Source organism: Megascapheus bottae, chromosome 22, assembly GCF_031878675.1.
Source record: "Megascapheus bottae isolate mThoBot1 chromosome 22, mThoBot2.hap1, whole genome shotgun sequence".
In the NCBI taxonomy this organism is placed as follows: domain Eukaryota; kingdom Metazoa; phylum Chordata; class Mammalia; order Rodentia; family Geomyidae; genus Megascapheus; species Megascapheus bottae.
In genome coordinates this window covers 17,032,878-17,048,038 of record NC_143530.1, presented here as the reverse complement: position 1 = coordinate 17,048,038, position 15,161 = coordinate 17,032,878, and the positions used below count along the sequence as shown (strand labels likewise).

The window sequence follows — 15,161 nt, the reverse complement described above, 5'->3', positions numbered from 1 at the left end:
TACCAACTGCTTTCACTGCCTTAAAATAGAACAATGAATCCTGCTCAATGTTTTGCGAAGTATGGAGGGAATAGGGCAGAAAGGGTAGGTTTGATTTATATTTGTGCGAAAATGTTACAATGGACCCCATTCTTGTACAATTAATATTATTAAAGACAAAAATTTGCGGAGCTGGCGTCTAAGCCTCTTAAGGCTAAGTGGAAGAAAGGTTTCTGTTTGATGAGTACAGCAACGCCCTGCTCTTTATCATAGCCTTTATTCATGTTCTGTATTTGACTACATATCAGCTACGGATAAAAATGTGAAGAACAAGCTTCTTAGCCTCTCAAAAAATTAAGGCAACCACTTGAGAATATACTGTATGTCTGTTTACATTTTAATTATATTTTGAAGTGATAAGACAATTGCATATGGGCTTCATTTTAAGTACAATCCATTTAAAATGAAATTATCTTCCTTGGTATGACACGAGTATTCTGAGCAGTTGAAAAAATTCCCTTGATGCAAAATTAATGGCAGGATGTTAAATGCGATGGGAAAGTTTTTCTATTGAGAACGTACTTGTATGTGAAGCTAGCCAAGTACACGAGACTCCATGAAAACCATTGCTACAATTACAGTAATGGAAAAGGGGGGCTGCTTTACTGTGAACTGGCTTCAACAGCAATTTTTCTTCATGCTAAACTTAGTAAACTAGAATTATTAAATCAGAAGTGAACTAGCAACAAAGCTACTTTCAATCTGCCTATAAGCAAATGTTTTTACTTTCCTTACACCGTTATCCCTGTTTCATAGATGTCAGTACGGTAAGAAAACAATTGGTACGAACTAATTGCAAATGACAGCTCATTTTAAGAAGTAGTGGGTGGCTCTGAAAAGAGCCTTTGTTGGTAACAGGGTGTCTCTTGCTAAGAGAATGGCAAAGCTGGTCACTAACAGTGGCTTATTTGCCCTTAGCCTTATGGTGACTCTCGGTCTTCTTAGGCAGCAGCACAGCCTGAATATTAGGCAAGACACCGCCCTGCGCAATGGTCACACGACCAAGCAGCTTGTTGAGCTCCTCGTCGTTGCGGATGGCCAGCTGCAGGTGGCGCGGGATAATGCGAGTCTTCTTGTTGTCGCGGGCCGCGTTGCCAGCCAGCTCCAGGATCTCGGCAGTCAGGTATTCGAGCACTGCCGCCAGGTACACCGGGGCGCCGGCTCCGACGCGCTCCGAGTAGTTGCCCTTGCGGAGCAGGCGGTGGACACGGCCCACGGGGAACTGCAGACCGGCTCGGGAAGAGCGGGTCTTGGCCTTAGCACGAGCTTTGCCTCCTTGTTTTCCACGACCTGACATGTCTGCTGCAAAATAGAAGAGGACCTCAAAAAGAATATAAGAACAATACTGCAAAGTCAGGAATGAGAAGTATTTATACTAACTGAAGGGAGCCTGTATGAACGTTTTCCATTGGCTAATACTAACGACCAATGGAAAATAAGAATCTGCATTCTTCATTTGCATACCGGCCTCTGGGCTTACGTTTGCTCAATTAGCGCTTGGGCTTGAGGTCCTTTTATTTGAGTACCAATAATATTGAGCACTTTAATAAGCCACTATTAGGAGGGCGCAATGGCTCACTTCTGAAAATCCACCTACTGAGGAAACCGGAGATATGGCTACAGGCTAACTGGAACAAAAAAAAAATTGAGTCTTCCATACCCATCTCCCGGCCACCCACCCTATTTCAATCAATAAATGGAATGGCAGGCCTGCTTTGGTCTTCCATCCTAGAAGGAAAGGAAGGAGGGTTGAGGTCCATTTCAGCTAGGTAGTCCATATACTAAAAATAGGGAAAGGGAAAGGTCTCAGGTATAGCTCAAGTGGGAAGGCTCTGAGGTCAAACCTCATTACTGGAAAGAAAAACAATACAAGCTAGGAGGCGAAGTGTTATTCTCAGAGCTCTGCCTTTTGACCAGCAGGTCCCTTTGAGGGAATCTCGTTTGTAATTTTAGAAAGGAATCTAATCAGAACAATTTCTCAGTATGTAGCATGTGTGTAGGCACTGTTATTGTAGTTTTTGCTGGGGTTTTTGTTGTTGTTGTTTTGGTGAGTCTGTGGGGAATGGGTCTCGTTAAAGAGCCTGGAGTTGGCCTAGACGTAGAGTGCTTGCCTAGCATGCACGAAACCCTGGGTTCGATTCCTCAGTACCATGTACACAGAAAAGACCAGAGTGGTGGTGTGCCTCAAATGATAGAGTGCTACCCTTGAGAAAGCCCAAGGACAGTGCTCAGGCCCTAAGTTCAAGCCCAAGGACTGGCAAAACACAACACAAAACAAAACAATAACAGCCGAGGCCTACCTAGTGCTTGCTATGTGGTCTCAATACTGGTTCCTGGTGTCAGACACTATCCACCTCTCAAATCTGGGATTATTGAACTGGTTTTAGTTCATTAGACCTCATGATAGAAATGGAGAAAGAAAGCAATTTTTTCTTTTGGTTGGTGTTGGGCACAAATAATTTTTTGTTGCTCAACTCTTTTTAAACTGCCAAAAGGACTAGGTAATCAGTCCCTGACCTAGGATAGCAAGTCTCTTGTAGCTTTGAGGATAAGCTGGAAAATATGTAGAGTGAGTGTTGAGCTCATTTTAATGAGATTAGGAAACTTCTACATCCACAACGGTTATTTACTTGCCAGAATTAACAGGCCTCGAAAGCCTTTCACACATTGACCAGTGCCATTCACAACCTTCCTACACTTGCTTTTTTCTCACTTGCCTACAAAATAGCAGTATTGTTATTTCTAAAACACACTCTTTTAATTAAACACACATTTAGGTGGTCTTGATTTTCTCATTGAGTAGGTCTTTGGTCATTCATTATGCAATATCTTTTTCTGTTGCTGGTGATTTTTCAAATGGCAGGTCATTATTGGCTTATAAGTAAACAATTCCTCTCTGCCCTCCAAAGGCAGTGACAGCAGGAAAAAACAAGAAAAAAAATCATAAATTTATTTATAGATATGAGGGCATCACAGCAAATAAAAATGAATACTCAAGCATCCAGAGAAATCAACATATATTCCCTCCTGGAACACAAAGGAGGATGAATGTAAGTTAGGGATAGGAGAGAAAATGAGCTTTGGGGAAAATTAACAGGTACTAAGGTGAACATATATATTTGGAACAGTCTGGCATTAACTTCTGAGTTTTCTTTCCTGAAAGTCATTCTTCCTAGTTTGAGATCCTGGAAACAGATTCATGACAATTGAGTTCGTTTTGGAGGCTGTATCTCTGGGCAGATAATGGGGTTGAGGGAAAGCCTCTCTTCATTTACGACTCCCAAACACCCAAAGTTGACAAACCAGCATACTCAACTGGCATGCCTTTCTTTGGCTGGAATTTTCTGAATTCACTGAAGCACATAATCAACTCTGGTCTTTTAAGATACTAGACTATAAATACTGTATAGTGAACCAATACTCATTAATCAAAGTGAGAGTATATGCCACCACACTCTGTGATAATGTTATATATTAATTGCCTGGTCTTCAAGCTCACGTGTTGATCAAGAGAAATCTTGCTGTTTTTACTTTCACCATTTATGAAATTCAGCAAATGGTACCCATCTGGATGTGAATAATGGACTAAAAGAATGTCTAAAGGCTCAGAACCCATGATCTACTTCTTCTCAAATAAGATAATGGAAGGAACTAAAAACAGGTATGAGAAAATTGATCCATTTCTATTACAGTGTAGACAGTAAATCACCTTTTTAATCAAAGGACCTAACAGGAGAATAAAGGTACTCATTTTCTGTTAACTTTCTATCTTCTTTTGACTCCAGTGAACTTTTCTACTACCAATAACATCCTTTGATGATTGCTTTCACCATAAATAATAGCAGTAAACAATAATTACTTTGTGGTCTTTGAAAAGTTGAAAGAGCTATGATCAAAATGCAAAATAACATCTCAGTGACTACTCCAAAATGTTTATAATCTCTGAGGAGGATTTGTAAACCTAGTGATGAAGGAGCACTGCATATTCTGCATCCAGATGAATGTTTAGAACAATTGTTACACAACTGCATGGAGAAGAACAATCACAGAAAGTAAGAAAAGTCAAGAGAGTTCATGAAGGAGATAGCCATCCAATGTTTATGTGTTTACTAACTCCTTGCTAAAGGCCAGAGAGTATTTTACATACTTGGGCATGACAGTGAGCAGATAGCAACTTTATCCTCAGGATGATAGTGTTTTGGGAAAGCTCACAGTAAGGTAAATACACAGAAAAGATACAGTATGTAATGAGTGCTATGGAATACAATAGAAAAGGGAATGAGAACAGAAAAAAAACAGGATGGGAAGGAGAGAAAAACAAAGCTTTATTCTTTATGAAGCAAGCCTGTTAGAAAAAAATTAATGCCTCAATAACATGTGAAATATATATAATATATATTGGGTTTGTTTTGTTTTGGTTTTTTTTGCAAAAAGAGGAATGTTAGAAACCAAGTGCCAGAAGGTACAGATTTTCTAATTCCTTGACAAAATTCTAGGTGATTTTGGATGAAGCATTACATATATACCTGTGAAAACACAATAAATGAAACAAATAAACAATTTGTTGCCAACATATCTATCCACAAAAGCATGACAAGAGGAAATTTTTGGAATAGGAAATTACAGAGGAATCTGGGAGGACAATAGGAAAGAAATAAAAATTTAAATGCAAAAATTATGGATAAAAATAATCCTTAAGTTTTCAAAATTTAAAGCAAAATAGATGACATACTCTGGTGTGATTATTAATGTCTGTGAAGGAGGTATTTAAGGTAATAATGAAATGAAAAAACTGGAAGTACAAAAATAGACTAATAACATTTTTAAAAAGGAAAATCTGGAAAAAAACAGACAATTACAACAAAATAACAATTGCAGTGGGAGAACTACATTTCTTTGGTTTTTTTTTTTTTTTTTTTTTTTTTTTGCAGGTCCTGGGCCTTGAACTCAGGGCCTGAGCATTGTCCTTGGGCTTTCTCAAGGTTAGAGCTCTACCACTTGAGCCACCACTTGTAAGTATGTGGTACCAAGGAATCGAACCTGGATCTTCATGAATATTAGGCAAGCACTCTATCAGTAGGCCAAACTCCCGGCCCCTGGGAACTATATTTCTTGAATATACACCATTCTCAAGAGGAACAAAGAAAGAACATCTTATAAATTCATATCATGTGTTTACACAAATGAGAGACCAAACAAAAATCCACTTAATTGGCCTATGTCAGTAATAATTCAAATGTTAAAGTGTCATATTGTGTTACTCTTCACATCCTTAAGAGCTGTTTATCAGAATTATACATGAATACTGACTAAACATACCAATTGAAAAAGTGATTAGCCAACTCAATAATAATACCAATGGTATGCCATCCAATAGAACTTCTGATAGAACTGTAGGATGCGATTAAAAGAGACCAAGAAATAAACATATAAACTTCAGCTGTAAGGTTGCAGGACTATGTGTAGGTTTTAGTATTAGATAAAAATACTTTAGAACAAGAAAAATGACCAGGAACTTAGAGGAAAATGGCATAATGATGAAAACATACATCCAACAACAAAATTAAGAAATTTTAAATGTCTATGCTGTCAATTATCTACAAAGTGCATGCAGGGCATAAAAGGACAGATATTAAAGGATAAACACAGAGTTATAAAGTGTTCAGGATGCCTCATCTGCTGATTGAAATTCAGTGGCAACTTATGAAACAGAAGCAAAAATAGGATTATTCATAGTTCACTATGAACTTGATAAGACATAATAATACAGTAGACATACATACAATAAGCCCTTAAATTTGTTCATACAAGAGCAACATCCCAAAAGGGTGGACAGGAGGTGTAATTAATCCAAATCACAGTAAAATGAATATTAAAATGTTTATTGTTAAAAATAATAAAGCAGAGACTGAATTTTCATGTCTGTAACAGATTTAAAACATTGTCAACACCAGTTGTAGTTCTGGAAATCAGTTTGTTGGTGAGAATGTAAATGGATGTTCAGTAAATCAACTTGGTAAATGGATAAAAGTACTGGCCTTGTGATAATGGAGACATAAATCTCACTTCCAATACATCCCCAAAGGCATCTCATAAATTACACGTAGGGAGACATCAAAAAGCATTTTCAGGACAATACAAAAAGTTTACTGGAGAAAGGGAAATTAAAATGAAGGGCAACTCTGCTAGTGATTGTTAGACCATTACCCACTTCTAGGAAATACTTTTCGAACCCCGGATTCTCTACAAAGGAAACCTGCTAATGTCGGTAACTGCAGCCAGGGCAGGTCAAACACACTAGTGGCCTCAGATAGGAAAGGGCGCGAAATTCAAACCCATTGTTCAGTCCCCCAGCTCTGGTTCATGACCCATTCTAACGAGCGCCTGTACATAAGCACCCGAGTATCTCATTCACTAGAAAAGGATAGCATAAAAACAGGAGCAATCTAACTGTGCCAGAAACTGTAGGTATATCCCTTAAAATGTAGTAGAGAACCGCCATTTTCACCATTTTCTTAAAGAAATAGTACTAAATTTACATTACAGGTCCACCCCCAAGGGATAATCCCGCATGCTGCATGCCTCTCCTCTTACTCTATGAAATCCCAACATCTTTCAAGTAAAAAACTATTCAGATTACCAGTAAAGTTATTAACAATCACCAGCCCTGAACTAATTTTCACCGCCACACACCTAATTTCTCCTTTAGGGCTCTAAGGAGGTAAATGCCCAGTGTTATAGCTTTCTTTTTGATAAAGTAGGTGGCTCTGAAAAGAGCCTTTGGATTAAGAAATGGCTAGGGGCAATTACTTGGAGCTGGTGTACTTGGTGACGGCCTTGGTGCCCTCGGACACGGCGTGCTTAGCCAGCTCTCCGGGCAGCAGCAGGCGCACGGCAGTCTGGATCTCCCGCGACGTGATGGTCGAGCGCTTGTTGTAGTGCGCCAGGCGAGACGCCTCGCCCGCGATGCGCTCGAAGATGTCGTTCACGAACGAGTTCATGATGCCCATGGCCTTGGACGAGATGCCGGTGTCGGGGTGGACCTGCTTCAGCACCTTGTACACGTACACCGAGTAGCTCTCCTTGCGGCTGCGCTTGCGCTTCTTGCCGTCCTTCTTTTGCGCCTTAGTAATAGCCTTTTTAGAGCCCTTTTTAGGAGCTGGAGCAGACTTGGAAGGTTCAGGCATGATTGTACAGCAGCAAAGAAAGGTGGTTCTCCAAGCACAAAGCAAAAAATAAAGGAGGTAGAAGAAAACGTACTGTTTTTATATATTTAAAGTCCCCTAATGTAAATGAGGCTTTAACTGTTCTCTCTTCTGATTGGACAAAACACAATTCTGAAGACGAGACTTATGCAAATTAAGGATTCTCAGTCTTAGTTTCTATTGGACAGTAACTTAAGCATGTTTTGGCCAATAGTCTGGCTTTATTCTGAAGCCTTACATTAACTATAAAATGATGGCTTCACAGGAAACAGGTTTTCCGTTCCTTGTGTTGCAATCTGCTAAGTCATCATGTCGGGACGCGGCAAACAGGGAGGCAAGGCGCGAGCCAAAGCAAAGACGCGCTCTTCTCGTGCGGGCTTGCAGTTCCCCGTAGGCAGAGTGCACCGGCTGTTAAGGAAGGGGAACTACTCGGAGCGCGTCGGAGCCGGCGCCCCGGTGTACCTGGCGGCGGTGCTCGAGTATCTGACAGCCGAGATCCTGGAGCTGGCTGGCAACGCGGCCCGCGACAACAAGAAGACCCGCATCATCCCACGCCATCTGCAGCTGGCCATCCGCAACGACGAGGAGCTTAACAAGCTGCTGGGCAAGGTCACCATCGCCCAGGGTGGTGTCCTGCCCAACATCCAGGCCGTGCTCTTACCAAAAAAAACTGAGAGCCATCACAAGGCTAAGGGAAAGTAGGTTTAAGCAAACCGAAACAGCTGCCCCTTTTTAAAGAGATACTTAAACGGCTCTTTTAAGAGCCACCCACATTTTCACCAGAAAAGTTGCTGACGCTTGTTTATTAGATTATGTAATTTTGCCAGTCCCGATGTTTGAAGTCAGAGCCCAGAAATTGTCTTTGAATAATTTTTCTCAAGGCTGCCAACCTGGCACTTGAGCCCCGGCGCCACTTCCAGCTTTTCCTGTGTATGTGGTACAAAGTAATCGAGTTCGGTTTCGTGCATGCTTAAGTGATCATTCTTACACTGAGCCCTTAGATTTATAGTTTGAGCAAATGTAAGCGTATACGAGAAACTACCTCAAGGTGCATGTGGTACATAAAGTTTGGTTGGAGTTGCGAGCCTTTAATTAGAACATTTGTGTAGTATTTTCCTTCAGACTTTCTCAACTAGTGTGGATTTTACATTTTTGAGCATGGTGGCCACGCCCCAAATCACAACCCCCAATTATGGCCTTTCGGAGGCAGAACAGCCCACAAAACGAAACCTTACTACCAAGACAGGTCTTGTCTCAAGCATCCTAGGAAAAGTAATCTCATGTCTCATTTCCTTTGTGGCTATGCACTGTTGTACTTGGAGAAGAGAATGAAGTACGTCAGAATAACGGCTGCTAAAATCAACTGGAAAGAGATGACAGTAGGCAAATTGACCAATCAGACGTTCCTCTAGTTAACCAATCCCTGAGGACATGCTTCAGCCAATGATTTGGTTGGGCGGGAGTTTTTGAAACTTTTCAAGCCCAATCAAAATGCTTACAAGCGTATTTAAGGAGCACTTAAGGTCCTCTCGCTGCAGATCTTTCCTGTGTCTTGTTTCTCCAAATGGCTCGTACCAAGCAGACCGCTCGCAAATCCACCGGCGGCAAGGCGCCCCGCAAGCAGCTGGCCACCAAGGCCGCTCGCAAGAGCGCGCCGGCCACGGGCGGCGTGAAGAAGCCCCACCGCTACCGGCCCGGCACCGTGGCCCTGCGCGAGATCCGTCGCTACCAGAAGTCGACGGAGCTGCTGATCCGCAAGCTGCCGTTCCAGCGGCTGGTGCGCGAGATCGCGCAGGACTTCAAGACGGACCTGCGCTTCCAGAGCTCGGCTGTGATGGCGCTGCAGGAGGCGAGCGAGGCCTACCTGGTGGGTCTGTTTGAGGACACCAACCTGTGCGCCATCCACGCCAAGCGGGTGACCATCATGCCCAAGGATATCCAGTTGGCGCGCCGCATCCGTGGAGAGAGGGCTTAAACTCTCAAAGGCTTTTGAAAAAGGCTCTTTTAAGAGCCACCCACCGTATCACTTGAATTAGCTGCAATATGATCTTTGTGTTTACTTCTATTTCCTGTTAGTAAGGAGACTTTTTGCCTACTCTGGTATCTGTTAACTCTGTCTTTGGCGTGAATTTTGAGGGTTGGCCTCAGTAAGCAAGGTAATTTTCTTTGACAATACCGCATAAGCTATGTTATGTAACAACTCCATACAGTATGCGACGAAATTTTACCAGCCCTTATCTGCATTCCAACACGCATTGAAACCAGGGTAAAATGGAGGGAAGTATTTTCAGCCTTATCTCAGCAGTTAACGTCAGCACCTGAGTTTACTAGCCTCAGGGAGACTATTTAACAGCAGAATCTGTTACTTCCCTTCTGTTGAGGCAGTCGAGTTGAAATTGCAGGGTTTGGTATCAGGGTTAGTCAAGGATCTGAAAACTCATGGTGTAAAATTTACTGAATTTGATAATTTCTGTTATGGCGAACTCTTTTATACAACTAATCAAAGGTCCATTCAGTATTGAATATCATTCACATTGGAAGGTAATAAGACAGGAATAACAAAACACTGGATTAGTTTCAACATTGAAATTTGGTTTGTGGAATAGCCAAAATTAAGTTCTCCATGGGTCATGGGTCAAGTGCTGTAAGAGTGATTGGCCTGAATTATTCTGTATAATTCTGAACTATATTTCAAAGCAGGTTTGCTGCTCACTCCAGCCCATGAGTTTTTAATAATTTGGTCAAATATTTTACCAGCAAATATTACTTCCAACGAACAACCTTACACCAAATCTACATTCTCATCTTCTGATCACTAAATTAACCCCCCAAATATATTGTCAAATACAATTTCCTCCTCAAAAGAAATTGCAGTTCAGAAATAAAAGGACTGAGTTCGGTGGTAACTTGACTTGTGGTAAACTCTGTCTGATCAGAGGCATAAATAGAATGAGCACACAAAGCATAGCCATGCTCTCTAGACCTAAGAACCACAACCAGAGTAAAAATTAGTTCCTTCAAAACATGCATATTCTTCTCTAGTCCAAGTATTTGGGTTTTCCCCAATAATATGAGAACATATCAGACAAATGTACTGCAAAGAAAATGTATTAGTAAATATTCACCATGCAAAGAGATTTCATTGTGATATAATGCTTTGACAAGATTCAGCTCCTTTTGCTTTCTTTCCCACTCCTCCCAGAACAAAAACTTACATTCCTTAGTGAAATGATGGTATTGGGTTAATACAAAAATAATTTCGCTTGTTCCATTTTTAAGTGTGGACTAGAAAAATTCAAATTATGAGATTAATTTATTCTGAGGAATTTTGTATGCAGAAAGTAGCTATGATTCGCTGAACCTGAAATACATGAGATTCCCAACTCAAAAAGAAGACACCTCAAATAAAAAATTCTGAGTATCTTCAATGTTCACTTTATGAGATTACCCTCAAGGAATCTAAAATCACACAGGTTATTTTCAACAATACAGAAAATACACAGCTGAGAATACAGTAAGTAAGCATTGATATTTTATTCTTGAGCAATTTGAAAGTATCTATATATACAGAAATGGTTTAACAGAAAACACGAAAATAGTTATGCAAGAAATTCTTTTCCACAAATTAATTTATATTCAACACACAATTTCAATAGTTACACGTGTGTAAGAAAGGGGGGGTTAGATTTGTGAGGGTAAAAAAAACAATTATGATCAGTAATGAAATTAGCTTCTGTCCACAACTGAACATCTTGTTAAAAAGAAATCACAATGTATAACACTATTTGAGACTATGTGTCAGGTACTCTGGGCACTGAAAATACTGTGAAGAAAACCAATGGAACAAAATAGAATGTCGAGATTTAGTCCACATGTTCATAGAATTCAGCCTGCGTTAAATAAAATTTGGAATAAATTTTAAAAATGCGTTCATGTCAAAATTTACAACGTACTATGAACGCAGTGCTGATCATAAAAAAATTGCTGGAAGAAACCATGGGGAAATTTCTTTGCTGCCTCCTCGTCCCCTTTCACCCTGGTAAACCTCACAAAAGGTTTAATAAAACTGTTACAAGATTCATTCTTGTAGAAACTGAATAACGGCTGTCCTCCAAAACCTTTCTTTTCTTGTCACTTCGGCCTCACCAGAACCTGTTCCAACAGAATAAACAGGAACTACTTTCTTCTTTAAAGAGGAAAGCACATGGGTATGAACCATTAAGAATAATAAATAAAACGGAGGCTAACCTTACTAGAACTGCATGAAAGCATGTAGCAAACATTTAAACAAAAACTATAAAGCAACTCTGGTTTTGAAAAGCTGAAATCCTACAAGTGAGGATGATCCTTCCTCGCGTCATAACTAAAATGGCCGGCCCAAAGCTGTTTTTGACGCACCCTACTAGCTTTACAAATAAAGCTGTGTACTATATAAGATCCCTAGATCTACAAATGCACTGGCAAAAAAAAAGTGGGGGGAGGGATCCTTTCTGCAGCTACTTTTCAATGAACTTTTCTGTACAATAACAAACCATAGGCGCCAGAACCCATCCGTATCTGCTGCAAATTGCTCCCCAGGAGAAACATTGACTCAGATGGAAATGCCACTCCAAGCCCTCCTAGGAGGCAAACGTGACAACTGAAAGCAAAACAGAAGGCACACAATGCCAGCTGCCCTCCAATTAAACCCTGAAGGAAAGCCAGAGGCGGAGAGGAAAGGGACCAATCAGAGAACAGGGCGGGACTTTTGAATTCTTATTCCAATCCGAGGATAATCCTTTAAAAGACCAAGAAATAAAACATCCTCAATTGTGTATCCAGCCTTGGGCAGCGGCTGGCCCACGTCCCGCCCCCGCCCCCAAGTTCAGCCAGCGGAAGACGCGTCACAACAGCTGACCAAGCTGAGCACCGACCGGGAAAGGAAGGGATACCCGCCCCCCCGCACGACTGAGGCCGGGGACGAGCAGCTCTCAGATCAGGATTGTCCCAAGTGTTTACAGCTCTTTTTGAGATGTGTGGTGGCTCTGAAAAGAGCCTTTTGGGTTGAGAAGCAGGACTTGTGATAGTCTACTTCTTCTTGGGTGCAGCCTTTTTGGGCTTAGCAACCTTGGGTTTGGCAGCTTTAGGCTTAACAGCCTTGGATGCGCTCTTGACCTTTTTGGGCTTGGCTACCTTCGCCTTCTTTGGGCTCTTGGCCACCTTCTTAGTTACAGCAGCAGCCGCCGGTTTCTTCGCCTTCTTCGGGGTCTTCTTGACGGTCTTCTTCGGGGTGGCAGAGCCAGACGCCTTCTTGGGCTTCTTGGCTGCGCCGGCAGGCTTCTTGGGCTTAGCAGCGCCCGCCTTCTTGGCCTTGGGCTTGGCTTCGCCGGAGGCCGCCTTCTTGTTGAGCTTGAAGGAGCCGGAGGCGCCGGTGCCCTTGGTCTGTACCAGGGTGCCTTTGCTCACCAGGCTCTTCAGCCCCAGCTTGATGCGGCTGTTGTTCTTCTCCACATCGTAGCCGGCAGCGGCCAGCGCCTTCTTGAGCGCGGCCAGAGACACCCCGTTGCGCTCCTTGGAGGCAGCCACAGCCTTGGTGATGAGCTCGGACACGGGAGGTCCGGTGGCCTTGCGGCGCGCTCCAGCAGGCTTTTTGGCAGCTTTCTTCTTCACTGGAGTCTTCTCCGCCGGGGGGGCGGCAGCGGGAGCGGCTGGAGCAGTCTCAGACATGTTGAAGCTCTAGAACTGGGAAACAAGTGGCAAGACGCCGATGGAGCTCCACTGGGGCAGGGCCTCGGTATATATAGAGCGCAGGAGCGCGCTGATTGGTGCTCCGATCGCCCGCCTGGCTGGCAGCCTCGGAGCCTTCGCGCTGCGCCTAAGTTGTGTTTGTTCCACCTCACAAAAAGGAAAAAATATTAAAATTCCCTGCACCAAACCACCCGGATTTGACCAAGAAATGATCTTAGAGGTCTCAGGCTTCGGAATCAACATTTATTTTTTATGTAATTCCAAAGACAAAGCGTGTAGACGTCTCCAAATCTCTCAACTGCAGAGGAAGTCCAGGGCAGTCAGAGACCACTTTCTGTTTTTCTTCTAAATTACCTGGTCGCTCCTTTGCCCCTGAAACTTCTTTTTCCTAGGGGTGGTTGGGCACATGCTTCTCTTATTTGAGGAACAAAAACGAAATTGTTCCTACCTAAATTTTCACTATAATTCTGTTTCTTCGCAAGGGAAGTAACACAGGTCCTTGGTGAATTCTGCATACAGACCCACAGTAACTATGGACTGGGACAAGGATTTCAGAGGCCTGTCTAAAGCAGTTAGGTCTGGATGAGAGTGGGTTCACAAGCTTTGCGGGGGTCCTAGAGAGTGAGAGGTTAAGGATTTTTATCGTTGATTTAAAGACATTGAAACTGTCTAATTCTTTTTTAAGGTTGGGGGCGGGGCGCCCTTTTCACTTCTCCAAAGGCAAGACATGGAGCTGTATTTTAAAAGCCCCCAGATTCCTCGCTGACATTTTACTAGGTAAGGGGTCTGACCCTCAAAAAAGAGGGAAACTATAGGAAGTAAGGAGACCCTGTAAGCCTGTAAGGGACTCCCAATAGATCTACTCGTTTGGGACATTGAGATGACCTGTTTTAAAGAAAACAAGCATTTGTTAACGTTTGTATATCGTAACACAGAGATGAATTTCTATTCTACAAAATTATAGGTTGTTTCCAGTAAAAAAAAAAAAAAACTTATAGTATGAACTGAAACGTAATGGTGAAAATAAAACTATTAAAACACATATTTGACATTTTATTTATTGACTATAATATACACTGTTGAACTACAAGATGAATCAGACATTTGAAATCAAATGCCAAAATTATAAACAGAAAAAGAAGGAAATATGAGAGAACATATGTTATACCCTCTGTGTTAACTAAATATCACCTCTTCAGCCTCTCTAAAACTAGCCACATTTGCTTTCCTTATTTAAAAAAAGATTGCTGCTTCATCCCCATTGGTTCCAAGTAATTGCAAATGAAAATGTATGTTAACAATGTTAGCCTTACATTGTGATAAAAATCAAAGGGGTTATATAATTAAATTCAGTGATCTTCAGGAAGCAAAACAATATATTTTTTTTTTTGTCAGTCCTGTGCTTGAGCTCAGGGCCTGAGCACTGTCCTTGGACTTTCTCAAGGCTACAGCTCTACCACTTGAGCCTCAGCGCCACTTCCGGCTTTTTTCTATATTTGGTACCAAGGAATCAAACGTGGGTCTTCATGCATGCTAGGCAGGCACTTTAACCACTAGGCCAACCTCCAGGCCCACAAAACAACATTTTAAAATGAGAATGCCTAGGGCCGGAAGGTTGGCCTAGTGGTAGAGTGCTTGCCTAGCATGCACGAAGCCCGGGTTCAATTCCTCGGAGCCACATGCATAGAAAAAAGCCGGAAGTGGTGCTGAGGCTCAAGTGGTAGAGCTCTAACCTTGAGAAAGTCCAAGGACAGTGCTCAGGCCCTGAGTTCAAGCCTAGGACTGGCAAAAAAAAAAAAAATGTTAGCAGAATTATAAAAAATGAGCAGATTAACAGGTTATTAAATTTGAATGTATGAGTAGCTTAAATTTTAACAAATGAACCTCAGAGAGAGAATGCCTAGCAGTTTCGCTGAATAACGTTTACTTGGCATGTGGAAACTGTCTACTTCAGTTTACACCCTCTGGGAATTAACAGCCTAATGAGATTAGGGATGGATGATCTGGCAGCAGTAGAAAACGACTTCAGATTTGCCATTCTTCTATATGAATTTGTGTATTCTAGAACTATAACATGTTATGGAAAGTATACAAACCCCTGAATCACTTTCCATATACAAGCAGTTTAGTAAAAGAAATAGGATGAGATCCAATTGCTACAACTGCCTGCACTGAGCCCCCTTTTCAACT

General features: G+C 41.9%; 5 protein-coding genes across 5 annotated transcripts; 2 read left to right on the top strand and 3 right to left on the bottom strand.

Moving 5' to 3' along the window:
- Positions 1–888: 888 nt before the first annotated feature.
- On the bottom strand, positions 889–8,918 carry LOC150048299 (histone H2A type 1-B). The gene is made up of 2 exons (XM_090356265.1): positions 8,744–8,918; positions 889–1,341 (listed from the first exon to the last, which is right to left on the bottom strand). Exon 2 carries the CDS (start codon positions 1,334–1,336, stop codon positions 944–946), a length of 393 nt encoding a protein of 130 aa, XP_090212391.1. The 5' UTR covers positions 1,337–1,341; positions 8,744–8,918; the 3' UTR covers positions 889–943.
- Positions 5,972–7,653, bottom strand: LOC150048301 (histone H2B type 1-B). Its single transcript, XM_090356267.1, has one exon. It carries the CDS (start codon positions 7,224–7,226, stop codon positions 6,846–6,848), a length of 381 nt encoding a protein of 126 aa, XP_090212393.1. The 5' UTR covers positions 7,227–7,653; the 3' UTR covers positions 5,972–6,845.
- On the top strand, positions 7,554–7,946 carry LOC150048300 (histone H2A type 1-D). The gene has a single exon (XM_090356266.1). It carries the CDS (start codon positions 7,554–7,556, stop codon positions 7,944–7,946), a length of 393 nt encoding a protein of 130 aa, XP_090212392.1.
- Positions 8,797–9,219, top strand: LOC150048298 (histone H3). The gene has a single exon (XM_090356263.1). It carries the CDS (start codon positions 8,809–8,811, stop codon positions 9,217–9,219), a length of 411 nt encoding a protein of 136 aa, XP_090212389.1. The 5' UTR covers positions 8,797–8,808.
- Positions 9,220–10,784: 1,565 nt separating this feature from the next.
- LOC150048297 (histone H1.2) lies at positions 10,785–12,976 on the bottom strand. The gene has a single exon (XM_090355398.1). The coding sequence runs from the start codon at positions 12,948–12,950 to the stop codon at positions 12,312–12,314; it is 639 nt and encodes a 212-aa protein (XP_090211524.1). The 5' UTR covers positions 12,951–12,976; the 3' UTR covers positions 10,785–12,311.
- Positions 12,977–15,161: the final 2,185 nt, after the last annotated feature.